This window comes from Strongylocentrotus purpuratus, unplaced genomic scaffold, assembly GCF_000002235.5.
Source record: "Strongylocentrotus purpuratus isolate Spur 01 unplaced genomic scaffold, Spur_5.0 spur5_scaffold_12, whole genome shotgun sequence".
Classification (NCBI taxonomy): Eukaryota; Metazoa; Echinodermata; class Echinoidea; order Camarodonta; family Strongylocentrotidae; genus Strongylocentrotus; species Strongylocentrotus purpuratus.
This window is the reverse complement of record NW_022145597.1, coordinates 25,500,835-25,521,432: the sequence shown is the minus strand read 5'-3', so window position 1 is coordinate 25,521,432 and position 20,598 is coordinate 25,500,835. Positions and strand designations below refer to the sequence as shown.

The following is a 20,598-nucleotide window of genomic DNA, read 5'->3' as shown; positions in this document are numbered from 1 at the left end:
TATCGTAAGCAGATACATAACTTGGAGGAAGAATACAATAGTTGTCCAAGAAAAGCCACATAAATAGTGATATTTATTGAGTTACTATAGGTACAATCATTATCGGAAGGGCCTGCTGCAATATATCTAAACGTGTTTAAATTGAACACGAGGCAAATACCGCCCTCTACGGTAAAAAGCAGTATAACAAAGGATTCGAGTATTTGCAGCAGGCCCCTTGCGATAAAAATGTACCCAGTTACTCCTCGATTATCACAATTTCTGTGGCATTTCTTGGGCGATTATTGAATTCTTTGTCCAAGTTATGTATCTGATTATGGTAATTTTGAGCAGTATATCTTTCCAATTGTGCTCTCGTAGTTTTTAATGATTTTTTTCTCGTTACGATCATGTCTTTGTTTGGGTTCGTTCTGGCACGCATTACAGATAACGAGGAGCACTGCGGATTTTTCCGAGACTAGTCTGAACTTGCCTTGCAACAGCTATTCGTATCGAAACTTCTTGTGATTACCAAGTAATTTTCAGCTTTTAAAAAAAAGCATACGATGTTTAAAATAATAGATAAATATTTATTTTTGTCTTTAAAATATTATATGATCGGTATATTGTGCAGAAGAATTTTTTAGAAAGCCATTTTATTATTCTAACATTCATATTTTTTGACCAGATTTATTCAACCTGCATAAATCAAAATGGCGGCTCGATTGTAGTCTTTATATTTTTGCTCGAGTTTTTTTACTTTTAGAGGCACGATAATGGCACTAAACATCGCCAATCATGGATGAATATAATGTCAAATGGAAGAATATACCAATCTGTGCCGAGGTATGCATGTGTTGATTTATTTGACTGATAAAAATGTCACTTTTAAGGGAAATACTGATGATATGCGCTTTTTATAGAGGCAAGTGACAAATCCTGCGAGCTGATTTCGGGACACCGGGTCCCGACCGGTGCAAGGCCGTCGGGACCCGGTTTATGAAAATCCCGACATGACTCAGGCCTAGTTTCAAACTTATCTTCCAATCAATCTTCAGTGAGTAATTGATATTTAGTAGTGCCTTGATTTTTTTTTTATCCCAGGATCATTAATGTGCATTATTCATAAAAATACACAGACTAATTGCAAGCACTTCAAACTCAAAGGACATTGATACCCTAGATGTATTCAAGTAGCACTTTCACATTGCTTTTCTACGCATACAAAATAAGGTCAAATTTGTATACAGTATTGTGTATCTAACATTCAGTGCCTGTTTATGTTGACATTATTATTATCAGCGTCATCATAATCATCATCATCATCATAATCATCATCATCTTCATCATTATGATCATCTTTATTATCATCATTAAATTAATAATTATTATTCTATTTCATTACTTTGGGGGGGGGGGGGGAGGGGTGCATGGGTTACAGAGTTATCCTTCTTTTTTTTTTTGGAAGAGAAGGATTTAATTTGTTTCAGACGGTACCTTTAATGTTATCATATATCTGTAATTCAAACTTCGGGAGTAGTCATTAGAACATGATCATGGGATTAGTCTTGTAGCCTGAGTTACAGACTTTGAATATCATTTTCATACTTTATCACTGCATCATCATGATCATATTTCTGGCGAGTAGTCTGTACAAATCAGCCTCTATCAAAAACTATTTTCTATTTTGCAAGTGATGATTATAAATTTAAATGTTACACTGTATGTACTGTAACTCATGAACAGAAAATAACATAGAATTTAACAAAGAAGTCCGGGTGGGGAGAGGGGTGGTAGAGAAGTGGACAAAGTTTAATAATTACAGTAATACATAGTACAGTGTATTTTCAAATTGCTGTACAATCTAGAAAACAATAATATAAACTTTTACGGACAAGTCAACACATCAACAATTAATTACTTATAGGTATTACAAAGTTTTGGAAAAATTTTAAAATTGGCTGGATAGTGATTCTTTACAATTTTGATATATTTAGATGCCCCTATGGATGTATTACAAGCACTAACATTTTTAGCCCCTAAGACTCTTCTGCTTTCGAGAAAAATTGAATATAAAAATTTACCGGTGCTCCCGGTAAATTTTGATAAATTTGAATCATCGCGTACGGCGAGACGATGGTAGCTGTGACCATAAAAATCTCAGAATATAAAGATCTGACATATATATTCCAAACGGTAATAGCAAATCGGTCGATTTTAGTCAAATAACATTGCAGTATCGCTAAATTAATATCTTGACCTTGAGAGGGCGCTATAAAACATAAAGAGTTTATTTTTTACAATTTCATCACTTTAAACTCGATTTCAACCGCGACAACGATCACTGAATATTGTAGGATTGCATATGCTTCCAATATGTTCATTTGAACCAAATTCATTACCCAATACCAAAACTTTGTATTACCTTTAACTACATGTATATACTTAAAAGGATAACAAGATTCCCATCGATGATCTATGATAGACAGCTGAGAAAGGTACTATAACAAAGATGCTCATCACTGTCTGACAGTATTCCAAAGGTTAAGCAACTCTCATCATCAATGGTATGCTGTTTGTACAATCTAAACGAAACTAGATTCACGCGTGATCACGCCTGCCCGCCTGAGGGGTTACGTCACTCTCCAAAATACAATACTAGGGGTATTCCTGAAGCTTCACAGAAAAAAAAGACAAACTATTGACTATTCTGAAAAGGGAAACAAGGTCATAGAACACTGCCAGTTGGGCCGACATCCTGAAAGGGAATTTCCTGCGAGTGTTCTGATTACTATAAACGAGATCCACAAAAGAGAGTGACATAATTGTGTCTGCACAGTAGGAACGATTGCAGTCAGTCGCAAAGCAACAAGGGTATTTTGATTTGGTTCTCTGACCCTTGCAAGATCAGAAAAATCCAGGCTATTTTGTGCTGTTTGGTTTTCAACACAGAAGGAGTACTCCATTTCAGAGCCTTGTTCTTTAGTCACATGAAGTCTTTGGATACCTGTGGACATTCTCAAGTTCTTCTTTTGTTCTTATTTCGGTTTGAGGCGGTCAATTCAACCACGAGAATTATACTTTGAGTTTCGCGATGAAAAATTTAATCAGAATGCCTGAGTTTGGATCCTACGAAGGTGGCTTGCATAATTTCATGAAGAAAGGTAAGCTTTGTATCTAGTCTGATTTATTTTTTAAAAAACATCACGATTGTTTGGTTTCAATTAGAAGAATTGATAAGTGGATTGTTCCAAAATTAGACCACTTATTGTAAAACATACATGTACATGTACCTTGCAAATGATTTCAAAATGTGAAGTACTTTATACATTCAGATTTGTATTATGATTAACTGCTTGAGGTTGAGTTATCAGACAAAAAATCTTCATCCGTACAAGTCTTGTATTGGTATTTTGTTGGCAGCATATTTTTTACACTACTAATGTCCATTTGTCTAATGTACAGACAATACAGGCCAATCTGTTTCGATTGTACAGTTAGGTATTCTTAGCGGTTCAAACTTATGAGAACTTTACATAATTTATGAAGCTGTAACTTTACATGTACATGTAGGAAGCGCATTTTCCCATCTATCTTTGATCATGGATATACATGGACTTGTTCGTATAAGTCCATGCTTTGAGCGATACTATGTTCATGTATTAATCGTGTTTTTATATTAGAATTAAACTTGGTAGACTGATTCCCATGAAGTGAGGGAAGACACAGACACGAGACATGCCTCAAATTGCCTCTTGTACATGTACTCGTGTATGCCTAAGGATCTCCGGAGACTTGTACTTACGTCATTACTATGTACATGTAGGTTAGATGTTAGCTTGACATTCAGTTAATGTTAAAGAAAGATTCAACTCGCCCAAAGGTCTACCCACTAATAAATACCATCGTACCTGCGTACTTTTTACCGGCTAATCTTGGGTCACTATGGTTTATGAGACAATCTGCTTTTTGATTAGAGGTAGAAAGCTCTTTGAGGCGATGATTACAATGTGATACTTGTAAATTGTGTTTTGTATATTAGAATTGAACTTGGTAGACTAATTCCCATGACGTGGGGGAAGACAGAGACATGCATCTTGTACATATGTACTCGTATATGCGTAAGGATCTCCTGAGACTTGTTCTTACGTCATTACTTGGCTATGTACGCTCTTCATTCGGTTATTATTGAAGAAAGATTCAACTCCACCGCCTACCCGCTAATACCATCGTACCGGCCCACTTGTATTAACCATCTTGGCTTTGGGTCACTGTGGTTTTATGAGACAAACTGCTGTTTGATTTAAAGAGCAAGACAGCTCTGTGAGGTGATGATTACAATGTACCGATCTGCTTCTAGTTCAATATTATCTTTTCCATCTTTTTGTCAGTCTGCATTTACTCTTCCCTTTAATAGAAGGCATTGTGCATTAGTGCCTACATGTATTTGTACAGACTTACATGTACAGTCTGTCTGGAGAAACCAGATTAGGCATGATGATGATCCCAAAGGCTTTCAAGAAATATACCTTCAGCAATGTCAGTAGCCTTGTTTATTCACCTCTTGAAATATATAATTGAAAATTACAGTGATGTGCATATGTTTTACATATCCATACATTATTTGTTTCTATAGGAAGACCAAAGGGTAGTGTAATTTAGTTGTGTTATTGAAAGTTTTGGCAAACGTAATATTAATAATTCATGGAATTTTAATGAAAACAGACTACATTTACTGATGTTGTGAGTTACAAAAAAATTCTGTATGACCATACACCAATTTAATCTTCAAAAATTACTTCTGCTGTTAAAAGTACTCTAGACAATTTTGCACTTAGTGCAGTTTATCAATTAAAAAAAACAACAATAAAGCAGAGGCAATAGAAGGGGGAAAAAAGTCAGTTTCTACGTGTTTTTTGATATAAATTGTGAGAATTGTTTGTGAGATTGAGGGAGTTTTGTCAAGATCCATTGATAGACCAAAGTCAACACACAATGGAAAATTTGCTCGTGACCTTGCACAGGAGTTCTGTAGCTGTTAAGATTACGTGGCTGACGTCATTGTTTGGGAGGGTTCGGCAACTTGTGGCTTTGCTAATATTAGAGAAGTGAAGAGAGTAGTTGACATTTTTGTAATCTCAGAGTTTCATCTGTCAAGTACGGTGCTCAAATTTGAAAGGTTATGAAGGATGAGTGTGTGGGATGGAAATAGCGGTGGGAGAGGAAAAGTGTCTGGATTGACGTTTTGTGAACTGTTGCTCATGAAGTTAAAACAAGAATTATAGGCCCAAGTTTACGAAAGTGGTTCGTCTTGACCAATGGTCTAAACTTAAGGGGAGTACACATGTTTTTTCATGTCAAATAAATGGACAATTTATTTTGTGCTTATGTAAGCTTTTACTTATTTTAGTGCGGGAGGGGGGGGGGGGGGGGGGAGGGGGGGGGGGGAGGGGGGAGGTTAAATTTATAACATGGGTTAAAATTAAACCTTTTGTTTTTTTAAATTTAATCCATCATGTATAATGGGGCTGTGTGAGCTAGTGAACTTGAATCCTATTTATATAGCCATACAAGTTATGACTTTGCTGAGAAAGAAAAATTAATTATGGCTTACAAGCATATTTGATATTAAATTTAGTACCAAACATGAAATCCACCCTTTGTCCCCAACTTAATTAATTTACACAATGGGAGAAGAAGGGGTTTGTCAACTCTGTCTTTTTATCATTTCATTTCCATAAACCAAACACAGGTACATGTAGTTGAGCCAAACTTCAGAAGTCTGTTCGGTCTAAATATATGACGTTTGCAGTGACTGTGTGCCAGTTTGGATACGGTACTCCTCAATACAATGAACTTCTAAACAATGCCATAACCTACAAAAGCTCACATATGTCATTCCAAATGGCATGGGGCACATATGGGGAGACTCTGCGGGTTAGGATTGCTCTCAAGACTGTACTCCTTTCCTCATACATAATTAGTGCGTGACAGACCAGTTAATTGGCCTGTAATTGTTACACCAAGCTTCTTTGACCTTTGGATTGCTAATGGTTCGAACTGCAACTGCTTGCAATGCATCTGGGGATGTGGGGATGTGCAATTGTGTATACGGACGTGTATTGAATGTCGTCTCCATGATGATCTCCTTTATAGCGGTCTTAGAGCGCGTTTATCTAGGCTTGCCACTAGATATGTACATATCGTACCCCACTATCGAACCCCACTATCGTACCCCACTATACGATCGTGATTTGCGGGATGTTGCGTTGATCGACCCTTCACGATTCAAAATAAGGGCCTTGTGTCTGCCCAGCTGTTTTGACCCGGGAAGCAGACAGTTTCTCGGAGGTCAACTTCACACGTATGCTTGTACACAACACCTGGGTGGTCAAATTTGAATGTGAGGTTCAAAACAGCTTTGCGTTTATCGATCTCTCAGAAACGTGATTCTGGCTGTATGTCACATTCAAAACGCACCTTTTTGCGTCTTTAGATATGCCCATATCTAAAGACGTTTGAAAAAGGCTTTGCGTTTATCTACTTCTACATTTGCCTGAAAGACGTTTGAGAAACCTGATTCTAGCCAAAAATTTGCTAGATAAACGCAACCTTAGTCAAGCATTAATCATAAATTACTTAAGTGAGTAGGCAGTTAGATGACCCATTGGGAAGAAATACATTGAACTGGTGTAAGAGCTCAGCAAAACTGAAAATAAAAGAGTTGTGGTTTAAAAACCATGTGTTTGTATGATGAAATCTGGCTGTGCATGTTATAGCAAATCCACACAGATCTCCCATTTCCGAAAAGTTTACAGGTACATGAAATAAAATCTCAGACTTATGATCTGAATTATTCAGTCATACATATTTTAGTATCAAGTATTTCAATTTATCCATGCTCAATGCTAACATGATAATAATAATTGTCACATTGAGCACTTTACATTGTAATTATTATTACCCCCATCATTTGTTCTGATTGCTAATCTGCACATGATATTGCACACACTCCGTTCCCTGGGAAGTATTTTGGCCAGGCACCATTTTACAAGTGCACTCATCTCAATTCAACCACATTAACGGCCGCATCCTACCGGGTAGCCACTTAACACCTGGGTGGAGAGTGGCAAATGCAGCTTAATGTCTTGCCAGAGGACATCAGTGCTGCGGTGGGATTTGAACCACGAACATATGATCCACAGTCCGGTGACATTTCCAGTAGACCAGTAGATCAAAGTAGACGACACCGCTACACATGGTTGTAGTATCCCCCCCCCCCCCCTGCTCCCGAATTTAACTGCGGACCCCCTTCCCCTCCAATTTTGAACTTTAAAGAGGTTGACTTTATGCTTTTTACAGATATTAATATTATACATGTAGCCCAAGTGAAAAAGGTAGAGTGTGGAGTTTGGGGTCTTATTGAGATCTTATGGATGACCAAAGCTTCTGTTTCTGTGTATCCTGTTATTATGTGCATGCAGGAACTTTGCTTTACTACTCACTATAAAGCAGGATGCTGTGATTCAACTGTATTTATTTTGATATGAACAAATACAAATTTGGACAATGTAAGGCCACTCAAGGACAGACTTTCAAGTTCTGTAGATCAAAGGTTAAGTAGTCTGTATGTCCCTTTTGCTATATGATGATTCTTTACAAGTCTGAGCGGGCTAATAGTCAACCTTTCCCAGTACACACAGTAAACAAGTTTACAAGTTTACTTGACAACCTGGAAAAATGGCTTGCCCGACATAGCAACAAGTAATGTAACAGGCTGGATTCCAAACATTGTAGTTCCTTCATTAATAACAGGTTAAGCCTCGGTCACAAATGCAATTACGAACTGCTACGAACGTCGTACTTACGATTTCAGACAATGGAAAAACAGAGATTCGTACAAAATTATCGTTCGTACGAACCTTTGTGACCGTAGCATAAATAGGCCATTTTCGTAATGTAACCTAATTTAATGCATAAGTCTTTGTGAAGTGCCTCAATACAAGTTATTTCATTCACCTGATAGGAATAATAGTATTTCAATAGTCAGAATGCAAACTGCATATATTAAGTGTTGCTAGGTAGGTCAAGCCATAATGTTTGTCCAACCTGGCAACGACTAATGTATGCAGTTCGGATTCTGTCTATTGAAATACTATTATTCTTTTTCAGGTGAATGAAATAATATGTACTGAGGCACTTCACAAAGACTTATGCATTAAATTTGGCTAAATTACAAAAATGGCCTATTGAATACCTCGTCACTAGGTCCCCAAGAAAGAAAAATCCATAAATTTGAATAAATACAAATGTACATTTATAAGTAAACCGGTCTATTGCTTCAAGAGAGTTTCTTTAAAAAAATTTAATTTTTCTTTGAGGACAGCATTCTTGAAATGCTGTAAATTGCTGCTGACACTAATAGCCTCACATCAGGGTGATGTTACAGGAAACAACCCATTAAAAATAGGTATATCCTCTCACAAGCATAGCCTTGGATGCCAGACTTTTGAAGCCAAGCCTTGGATCTACATTTGTATTACAGGCTTTTCAATTTTCATATGTGATTACAGTTTACCTACAGGGGTGTACAGTACTACAGTACATGTAAATACTTTTAAATTATTGCATTTTAGCTGGTGTGAAAATACTTTTTAATGCTAAGGAGCTATTTTGGTTATTGTGTGGTCCAGGGAAAAAACATACTTTAAACAATTCAAGGCTACTTTTCAAGCTTGCTTGCATGAAAATAACACTCTTTAATTTGTTTTGCATTGAACTCTATGCAATTTTTTGGGGGCTCTTTTGGCATTTCGGGGGCTAATTTGCCCCTGCTCCGAGCCCCCTTGTATTTTTTTCACTGGTGTAGTCAAAATGAGATTTCCAAGCTGTAATTCCCTAGAATTTTTAATTTTTTTCCCCCACCTTTCTAGAGCCTATTTTCAGTACCGGTATTTAAAAAAAAAAGTATTCTAGAGCTATCTAGAGCTATTTTAAAGCTTTTAAGAGCTCAATTGCCCGCCAGATCCCGTGTATTTTCAAAACTTATTTCACCACACTTCTCCGAAAATAGAATATAAAGCAATTATTTGTATTAAATGTAGTTATTTCAATAGTATTGCTCACTCAAAACTCAAAAGACAATCATATTTGGCTTGCACGATCAATAATGCAATGTCTGGAGATTACAATGTCTACTCTTACATGTAGCATGTTTTAGCTTGTCTGTAATTTTGTTGAAGTATCAGGCCAATGAGACCATATTTACTCAGATTTGTTCATTATTTGTAGGGCACATTAAATACTGTGAATAAAATACACATACATGCACGTGTAAGATAAGGTCAGTCTACATTTACTAAATTATCCAATATCCGTTTCTCCACCACAACCAAGTTTATTGGTAGCTGTAATGTAATTTATATGCTCAGTTAATAAAATAAACAAACACTTCAGTACATGGTGTGATAACATCAATATACATACATGTACATGTACATGTATATACAGTAATGCACTCGCTAAGAGCATGGCTAAGTCCATGATCATCTTTATGTAACTCGGCTCAAAACCACCTGTTAGTGGCTGCAATACCTCCCTTCCCCTTCTTCTTCCCCAGTTACTTTTGATCCCCATGCACCCCCTGCACCCCCTTGCCCCCCTTCCCCCTTGCCCCCTCCCAGGATCTGGCGTACAGGAACTTGCAAGTTCCTCCCAGCGTCATGATCTGCAGACTTTGGCTCAGTCATCATGTGTAACGCAGCATCGGCAAAGTGAAAGCGAGAGTAGGGGGTGATGTGTAGTTTATAGAGGACATGATAGGCTCATTGAATGTGCTTCTTTTTCATCGGGACTATTAAACTCACTGCAAATTTATTGTACAGTGTGTACTGTAGGCGGAAGGGCAATTATTCTGCACAGACTTCTCTCAGTAAATGTACTTGACATGACAAGAAGTAATTCTTTATGCATCTTACTTGCATTGTTTCCCGAGTCTACCGACGCATGTAAGTTTTTTGGTAGCAGTTGCTTTGGTCTTGAATGAAGTACACTTATCCTGGTTCTCGCTTCACCAACTACGGATTTGAAATTTCTCATTTTGAAACAACTTTGTGTATTAAACAGGATTTGCCATTTTGAGCTTCCTGCGTTGACTGTTGTATCGTGAATGATTTTGGTAGTGATATCCTGCAGTTTCAAGGCACAAGTAATAACAAAGACAAGCTAACTTGGAAAGGGACATCGACCGTAATTTCCCGCCACTTGTTTCCAGGAAATTGGAATATTGGACTTACTTTGATATCAGGATTTGTTTCCCAAGGATCATTGAGTGAAGTGCTTGATTAGCGAGACAGATATTGGATTAGCAAGTGTTAACTGGATCTTCTAATGATGGTAGATTAGTCCTCTCGTCAGTCAGGGGACAATGTTTAACTTCAACAACGGCAAGTACAATATTTTGTAAGATAGTACATGCACGTACAGTATGTTTATTTGAAGTCTAGTGTCTGCAAATGGCTCATTGTCATTGTTTGCTGCATTAAATGCTCTTACTATTCGAATCAATTCAAATCAAATTAGGTTTTATTCAATCTCGTCAAAAAGTCCAAAGAATAGAAAATCAAATGCGAGTTTACTTTGCACATAATTATTATTGTTGTTATTGTTATGTTTTATTATTATATTTATATCTATTTTTATCTATTCACATCTATTATTGTTATTATTACTATTATTATTATTATTATTATTATTATTATTATTCTCATCATCGTCATTATTATTATTCTCATCATCATCATTATTATTATTGTTTTTATTGTTGTTATTATTATTATTTTCTCCATACATGTACATGTATTGGCATGCAGTTCTATGAACCTTGCAGTCTGTTCTTCATTAAATGATCTGCTGAGAGCCAGAAGGGCACTATCCCTTGTAAAATAATGTGAGTTAATGCCATTCTGGCTCTGGCTAGACTATACAACAAAATTACTCCACATGAATCTACAAGAACTCAATAAGGTTGGCAATATTTCATGATTGATTATCGCAAACTCTATTACGATCTTGGCGCGTGATCTCATAGGGGGAGCTCTGGGGCTTGAAAGTTTGCCGACGACAGGGCTAGCGTTAATCTCAAGCTGCGGCGATGATTCATCGCAGCGCAGGGCGGGCATGACTTAATACACAAACTAGTTTTGCAAATTATGTAATGAGGAATTATTATTTTTGGCTCCATGATTAGCCGGGGATCAATTGGTTTGGAGGCCTATTTTTGGTCTAGCACTTGTTCGTATTGCCTGTGGGTTCTACTTGTAGTAGTGTTGCCATCAAATGAAGGGGTCATGTACAACATGTGTTTGTATAATGTGCGTTGATTAAAACATGACAAGAGTATGAAGACAATTTGTAGGGCTGTAGACCCTTCATGGTTTCAATTATTTGGAGTGCAAGTTGTGCTTTACAACCTGCCATTATAGGGTAAGGAACCGGTCCATATTTTTTAAAAATTAATCTAAAGAGCGATTTTTTGCTAATACCCCGGTCACATCATGAGACCAACACCAGACCTATAATTAGACAACCTTGAATGGCCTTGAATGGGTCGGTTTACTTTGTTGTTTGTGTCATTACATGTACATGTAATTCGTTCTTATTGTGTACATACATGTAGCTTCCATCTGTACATACTGTACGTGTTATGTATAGAGTATAGTACATTGACATGTACGTGTACATGTACATGTACATGTAAATTATTCATACTCATTGTTTAAAAAATTCTTTCTTTTTCATAACTCAAGAATGAAAGGTTAGATTTGGTTGAATTAGGGCCTTTGATGAATACCTTAGATGTAACCTATGATTTATCACATTCTCAAGAACTACATTTATTAATGGGGATAAATAATTTGTTCACATACTTAATAAATTACAAAACTTGGTAACTAGGGGTATGAATAATTCATTTTTTTAACTGTGTACATGTACGTACATGTATATTGTAATTTGTATACGCATAAATTTACATCTCAAGTTTATTCAAGCACTCTTGAGATAGTTTGTGGTTGTATATATGAAACTCCAATTGATGACATTTCTTGGTTTATGACTGCACTTTATACATGTACATGTATGCACTGTATATCACATAGTGACTACATGTGTACTGAGGGACTGTGTAAAGGTAGAGCAGTAGTGGTACATTCTACATGCATGGCATACACGTAGGCCTATAGTATTAGCCTATACATGTACGTCTATGCCTATGTTGATCATACCAGTGGATGTTCTCAGGGTTAAAGAGAAGGTTGAGTTCTGGAAGAGGTGACAAAAATTTTGTGAGCAGATATCATTGTTATTATGCAGGTGTGGAAGAACATCAGAGAAGAAATGTTCCTTGAAAATCATGGTTCTTGAAATGCCATAATATTCTAAATATGATATGTGACATCATAAAAATCCTTCTTTTTCGTGTAGTCCCATGTACATATTTTTGTGTACAGTGCTTGTAACTTTACCAAGACTGGGCCAAACTTCTTATCATTTTGATGATTTCAGAACCTTGCAGTACACACCAATACTTAGATGATCAACCTTTTGTGATCGATTTCACACAGTTTCTTGCACAATTTTGCAATCGCATGACCAGAACTCAACTGTCCCTTTAAGCGCAAAGCCTGTTTTAACATTCTGCTGGTGTAATCCATATTTTATTCATCCATCCAGGCCATGATGATGACTTGAGGGGAAGAGGAAGAGAATAAATCTTTGATAATGGGAAGAGGAGACTCTGGGCATTCCAGTTTCTCATGCATATCAAGTTACTGCTGAATTGAGAACTTTCTTCTTTTTATCCTTTGGAATTCATTAATGAAATAATTAGGCATTCTAAATTTCCAAAGCCCATATACATGTACCCAAAGTTTTTTGAAGTTTTTACAAAAGGGGGTGCCGTGTACATACGGACTGTAAAATGTACAATCCGGCCCATCCCCCTTCCTAAAAATGTTATTGTGGAACCAAGTGCATGTAATTACAATGTGGAATACAGATGTAATTACATGTACATGTATATGTGTACATGCCGCAACTGTACTAATGTAGCTACATTGTAAAAGTACATGTAGGCTTACATACATGTAGGTCCTTGGAACCCTAGAAATTTCATCTACCTAGATACAATGAGTGATTTCAAGTTTGGTATTAGTGTTAGTGTTAGTGTTTAGAGCAGTCAAGAGCTCTTAAATCGAGCGGAGAATTTGCTGATGAAATTAAGAGCCCGATACCGATATCAAAATTGATAGTTTAACACCAGCCGTGACGTCACCACATACTTGATTTTACGACCATGATTTAAAATTAGTACATCAAAACTAAAGATATCATGAAAAGTACAGAATAAATTTACACCTATTTCTCTGGTCTTAGAAAATAACTAATTTTACACGAAAGAATATAGGAATTACGTGTTTCACATATTTTTATTTGATCGTCAGACAATAAATTGGCGTCGTTCGTGCGTTGAATGTGTGCGGGTACAACACTAACACCGAACTGGAAATCAACATTTGCTTAATCCCTAGGGGCTAGTGTTAGTGAATAGGACATTTGTACGTAAAATATTAACACCAGCCACAAAGGTCGATTCAGCAGACGACAATTTTGCAAAATCGATAACACTAGCTACCGGAAGTTGACGATATTCAGAGGTCAAAGCCTTAACACCAGCTGATTTCCATTTCAGTGTTTAGGCTGGTGTTAGTGTTTATTAAACACTAACACCAGCCTTAAACACCCAACTTGAAATCACTCACTGTATGTATATATATTAGAAATCTTTATATAACAGGGTTAAACAAAAATAATAGAAAGAGCTGGGACCAGCAAAATCACCTTGTTATAACAGGGCTCTTTATAATGAGGGTCCTCTATATGTACAGTAACACGTATGCCTGCTTTATCCATGAATTATAAATGCATGGGGAATTCCCCAGTCTCTACGCTTAATTTGAAATCAACAGAGTGAAAAGTCCCTGTGAACCACTATCTTTTTACCGTGTAGGGTTACATAGTAGGTGTACATTGGCACCATCGTACAGTTTTACTTTCTTTATGATTTTCGTATGAGAGGAATGTTGATAAATCAAGTTGGTTTTCCCCGAAACATTATGATTTAATTGTATTGAGAAGAGAGGAAAGAATAAGTGTGAAAGTCTGCCTGATAGACAAATGTGGAGAGAAAGAGAGAGAGAGAGAGAGAGAGAGAATTAGAAAGAGAGTTGGCACACAAATACACAATAGAGACATGAATTCTACAGAAGAGGGTAAACATGTGGTTTGCTGGTTGAAATGAACTTCATAGAGCGTGTTAAAAAATACTAATTACGTCCAATAATGTTTGAATATACTTATTCTTTTTATAAACATATAGGAATTTATCATTTGTGTTTGATTAAAAACCACATTCCAAAAAAACAAACAAACAGGAAACAGGATATGTTTTTTTTTCCCCTTTCTTTTTTTCCCTTTCCGATAAAGTCTGGTAATATGGAATGAGAAAAACAGTTAATAGGTTGCCAATGCATGTACTTTGATACATCAATGATGTGTACATTGTACAGGTACATTTACAGTTGTACAATGTATATATTGTGTGCACAGTGCACAAATACTGTTTGTGTGCTTTAACATGTGTATAGTTTATGATGAAGAGCATGTACAGTATGTTACCTTGCATGTGCTTTGTGGCATTGCAATATGGTGACAAATTCAGGTGTACACAGTCCATATCCTATCCTAATTCCTAGCTAAAATATTATGCCTGACCCTCAACCCAATCCACTTCTTAACCCATTTTAACCTGAAACAAATAACAGCCCAGGAAAAAAGTTGCCAGAACCCATGTCAGGTTTCCTACCATTCATGTGGTGCATGAAACCCGTTGGCTACTGACTTATCTAATTCCCATAGACTAATAACACAGGGACCACCAGGTTCTAGTAAACAATGGGTTAACATTTTATTTCTTTGGTTGCATTGCAGAGATGACGGAGGAGGAGGCCGTGTTAGTAGTCGCTAAATGGGACTATGACTCAAAGCAAGACGAGGAGCTGAGCATCAAACGAAACGAGAAGCTCAAGCTGATCGACGATTCAAGATCATGGTGGAAGGTAGAGAAACAGAACGGCCGATGTGGCTATGTCCCTTCGAACTACGTGAAGCGAGACAAGCTAGGCCTCGTGGAACGAATCCGCAAGGGGATCTCGGCAAAGCGTGGAGGGAAACCAGTGACACGTCCGATCTCGCCGCGGAACAGCGAAAGCCCACATCCGCACACGGCACAGCCGGGAAACGAAATGCCATTCTCGCAACCCGCGAGGGTCATGTACCACTACAAAGCCGCACAGGAGGACGAACTCAACCTGAACAAAGGTGAACAAGTGAACGTTCTTGAGAAGTCTGGGGACGGGTGGTGGCGCGGAGAGTGCAATGGAGAAAAGGGGTGGTTCCCTTCAAATTACGTGAGTGAAGATGACACAAGTATGCCAAACAGTCATGGTTCCAGCACGAGTTCGAAGGGCGACGACAACTCCATCCCGGACGATTTTGTGCTGGGTGTTACAACTCTGTACGCATTCAAGGGACGAACTGACGAAGAGTTAAACTTTGACGCCAGCGAGCTACTGGACATTATATCAAATCCCTCTGACGATCAGGACTGGTGGAAAGCACGCAACAAGCTCGGTACGGTCGGACTAGTTCCCAGCAACTATGTGAAGGTTGTAGAGAACGCGGACCCTGTGTGCCCAACAAAATTCTTTATTGAGGACGCTGTACCCCCCAAACCCATCGAAATGCATGACGAGGACAACAGCTTTACCCCGTCGTCCTCCGTTGGATTTTACGATAGGGATTGGTTCCACGGAAGAATTACGAGACAGGATTCAGAAAAGATTCTCGGTTGTCCAGGAGAAAGTGGACTATTCCTCATACGAGAAAGTGAAACAATGGTAAGAGCAGGCTTCTGTCTGTGTAGGATTCTGATTCCTCTAGGTCCAGATTAAATGAAATGCAGTCTTGCAACATCCCTGACGATGGCTTGGGGGGACCGATCTATGATGCAAGTTGAAATTATACATGGACATATTCATTACCATCGTTGGTTTAAAAAAATTTCTTCTTCTGTTGTCCAAAATTGTTGTACTATTTTACACAGACAAGACAACATGTGGGATGCATCAATATGTATACTCCCTCTGCAATCACTCATGGCTTTATTCCATCAAAGATATAGGGTTTTGGTCAGGGATGGTCACGGGTTTTGGTCAGGGTTAGTCAAAGGCTGAATTTTTTTATTTGGTTCAGTGCGGAGCAGTTGTTGCCAGAGTATGTGTCCTCCAACCACAAGTATTGTGTAAGATGCTCAAAAATATTGGATTCCTGTGTCAGATTGACCATTTCCAAATACTGTGGCCCTGTTGGTATTTATAAATATTTTAAAGCATCTAATTTTATTAAGAGGAAGTGGTTTCACAACATTTCCAAATCAGAGGGTCTATCGTTATCTTGCATATGTCTGTAAAATCATAACTCTTGAATAATTTGAAGTGTCTATTAATTTTTCTCTCTGTTTTATATTTTGCGTTTCCACAGCCCGGTGACTTTGCTGTATCTGTTAAGGCTCCAGAGAGGGTGAAGCATTTCAAAGTGACACGGTCAGATAAGAAGTTCTGCATCGGTCAACGAAAGTTTGAGTCTTTAGACGACCTCGTAGACCACTACAAACGCTCGCCCATATTCAGCTCGGACGACGGGGAACTCAAGCTGTATTTAACGCGGCCTAATCAAAGAAATTAACATTGCAAGTGGTTTGAATATTTTGCGATGGACGCTGAAAAATACCCTAGCATGAACTGAAAATTAACTGCCTGGGTATGCATGAAAAGTTTTATCTGCCTGCAGAGGGTCTCATTTCTATGTGTGAGAATAAACAAGAGAGAGAGAGTGTTTGTGTAAAGGTGAGAGGGAGACAGAGAGAGAGAGAGGAGAGAGAGAGTGTGTGTTTGTGTAAATGTGAGAGAGAGAGGAGAGAAAGAGAAAGAAAAGCACAGAATAGAGACAATGTGAGAATGAACAAGACTGGTCCCAACTGTGAACCTTGGGGCACTCACTGTGATATGATATACAACAGTGAAGCTGAAACGTACATGTCCTTGCAAAGAACCACATGAAGTATGTATTACATGTACTGGTAGCTCGTTGACTGTTGGTTATTAAACAGCAATGGCCTTCTTTCTGATGACATCTTGCTGAAAGCATGGTTAGATAATAAGCTGCATACACTGGCTGTGCAATCGCTGCAGGACTTGACTGATCAGAGAATGAAGTGCCGTTGAGGATCATCAAACTCGTCTTGTCAATGTTGTTTCAGACCTTCAAGGAAACGACAGATGGGAAGCTAATCTTCATCGTGGAATCGAGTTATTATTGTCTGAGATCTTCCCTGGAAGAAGAATAAGTATTAACTATCGTATTTGAATTCATACGATAAAGACTAAAGGATATCCTTAATGGGTATACATGTAGGTTAAACTTAACCAACATCCTCTTGTTTTGGTCACTGCGCTTCATTTCGATGTAATTTCACTTTCTTTTACGATATGATCTCTTCAATGAATTTACACTCTCTTAAAAGGATCGAAAAAACTAGATACTCAAGAATTTGTTTCTTCATAGATTATTATCATTATTATGTCTATCGTGCTATTCAATCTGTGCCTGTGAGGGGAAAAGCCAACTGAATCACTGTATCCTTCTGGTCTCTCCTGCTTTCTACACTGTTCTAAGCGGAACTTCTGTGCGTTCTCAATGTTTGTAGCTTCGATACAATAAGATTTCCTTTCTTCAGTTTTGTCCAGGGTCATGAAATACGTTGTGTATTTGTGGTTTCAAAGTAGGAACACTGCCAGATACTATGCTTTGTATGTTGTGCCTCCTCAATTTTTTATTTTATTTTTGTTTACATCGAACTATGTTTTATAAAGCATTTGTATTTTGTTATAAAAACTGCATATCTTGGTTATAATATTTTTTCAGTTCAATTGTCATTTCAGCATGTACAAGTTTGTGTGTTGCAAAAGCTCCCATAGAAATTTCTCCTATAGTACAGTGTCTAAGAACAGTTACAAATGAGCCCATATACATGCATAAAGGATAGTTCTTTGTAACACTGGTCAAGTTTATAAAGAAGATATGGGAAGAAAAGTATTTTTGTTTACAATATATCTTGGAGTCAATTGATTCTATGTTGTCTTGTTTCTAATCAAAATTTACTTGTCCTTCTCTTTTCCCTTACAATGAATACTTAAAGATAATCTTGAGTTCTGGTAATGTTCGAAAATAAATTCTCACAGAATCCAGCAAAACTTACAGTTGAATGTTCAAGATTACAAATAAATGACATGTGTCTAACGATTATGGTAGAAAATGTATAGGGGCTGAGTAATAAGCATATAAAAATGATTTCCAGCAAGTTTGTTGTGAGGTTTTTTTTTTATTTTACTGGCACTAACAATCAATCTACTGCATAATAAACAATCCAGAATGAATTATAGCCATGTTTTTTCAACATACGATGCCTATACCAGAGCTCAAGCTCATCTTCAAGTGCTAAACGTTATTTGTAAACATCCTTCATTATTTTTATTTTGTTGTTGGTACTCAGAATATCCAATTATTTACTCATCGACGTGACAGTGTCAGTTAATAAGGAAATGAATTGTAAGTTTCAATAACATCATCAATTTCTTTGAATTGTTTTTTTCTTCTCTCTTTTTCCCCCCTTTTCTTTTTGGCAAGTGTTCAATCCTGTTCATGGTTAGTCTCTGGCATTATTGCCATGGCAACAACCAAGCTTGCCCGAAAACATCTGTGATGTTTGACATTTAACGGTTATATAAATGCCTCCCTTCTAATGATTCACACTGAATTATGGAGGTTATCTGGTGTGGAGGGAGGCCATAAATGATTGTCAAAACTGAATTGAGAAAGATATTCAATAGTCATGGTGTTAAATGTATTAAAAGAATAGGAGAAATGTGGTGAATGAACTTTTAAAGGAACCTATTGGAGGTTTGTTATTTAGGAGAGCTAACTTTCGGTCCCAGTCATGCAATTTTTTCCAATTTGCCATGGTCTGAAATTGCTGACTCTAACTGTGGATAAGGTACAACCCCAAAACAGAACAAGGCTGGTAACATTTTGGCTTCATAGTAATAAGCAAATATCCATGTTAAAAAAATAGTTTGTGCTAAGTTTATATCATTGATACAGTCCTCAAAGTTATCAACATTATGTATTGATGTAGACTGACAATATTTTTACCTTTTTTTCTGATGTTTATTTCAAACAAACACATGTACCGGTACTTTTAACAAATAACGGATGGATTTAAGATTCAAATTGTTGATAAATTATCATTCTTTTCTTTATATGTGCAACTCAATTTATGTTCTTGAATGCTTGCAAAAAATGGAATAATCACTGTTCACAAATAAAAGGCAGTTGATGATTATTTTAGTTGGCTGTATCTCCAATTTTATTATGATTTTAAAAAATTGCTAATTTAAAGCTATTATAAATGCATTTGTTACTACAAGTTTGCTGCCTAATAAAGACACAGAGTCTACTGCATAGGAAATTGGGATACCGGTATATTTGATTTTGACGCTCATTTTATTTTCATGTGAAAAACTTGTGCCCTTCTCGTCATAACCATATCATTCTTGGATTCACTCCCTGCATATAAAAGATTGCTAACGAATACCATATCATACACGGTGCTTGCAACACACACTCACATACACAGGCAGACGTTTAGAAGGTACCCCCCTAGGTTGATGAGTTATCTCGATGACTGTTCACTTCCCCTCAATGACCCCCTGCAGGGGCCCCCCTTTCCTCTTTCTTTTAACCCCTTCCTCCAGTGTGGTGGCACATTTTATAGGTCGTTTCCTCTATTAAGGGTAGACTGCATTGCCGCAAGTGGAATGAATAATTCATAGGCTAGCACGTTTGCATACATAAAATATACATGTTTGGTCCAATTCGTATTCATTTATCAGGGGGAAAAGCTACTGAAATTGTTTTGTCTGTTAATATTAGGCAGAAGAGATGAATTCTTTAAGGCAATGAATAATTCATATTGGAAGACATGTCTTTTGAATATTGCATATCATAATAGCTTTGTAATGAATTTTCATGTCGTAAGATATGTTCAGTGAATAATCCATATCACAAGTCATGTTTGATGAATTATTCATAACTTAAGATGTGTCAATGAATAGTTCCTACAACACAAAATATTCATTGAATATTCATACCACAAGGCTTGTTGAATTAATATCACAGACACTAGACAGTAAAGCTCTATAAATAATTCGTATCCCAAGAAATGTTAAACAAATTATTCATTGAACAAGTTTAATGAATAATTCGTATCACAACATGTGTTCAACAAACAATTAATGTCACAAACTACTGAAACCATCTTCAATAAAACATTTAATTATGTGAAATATATGTATATGCGTACAAACATCAATTGTATAAAAT

The 20,598-nt window shown here is 37.0% G+C and overlaps 1 protein-coding gene across 2 annotated transcripts in view; it reads left to right on the top strand.

Annotated features, from left to right (window-relative positions):
* Positions 1-19,698, top strand: part of LOC578833 (cytoplasmic protein NCK2) — a 30,049-nt gene extending 10,351 nt beyond the window's left edge. The window contains exons 1-3 of one of the 2 annotated variants that reach the window (XM_011670684.2): positions 3,014-3,143; positions 15,028-15,995; positions 16,639-19,698. In XM_011670684.2, the coding sequence (XP_011668986.1) occupies positions 3,074-3,143; positions 15,028-15,995; positions 16,639-16,842 (1,242 nt within the window). In that variant the 5' untranslated portion in view covers positions 3,014-3,073 and the 3' untranslated portion in view covers positions 16,843-19,698. Of the gene's footprint in view, positions 1-3,013; positions 3,144-15,027; positions 15,996-16,638 lie in introns of those variants that run through there. The other variant, XM_778979.4, reaches the window with a different exon arrangement.
* Positions 19,699-20,598: the final 900 nt, after the last annotated feature.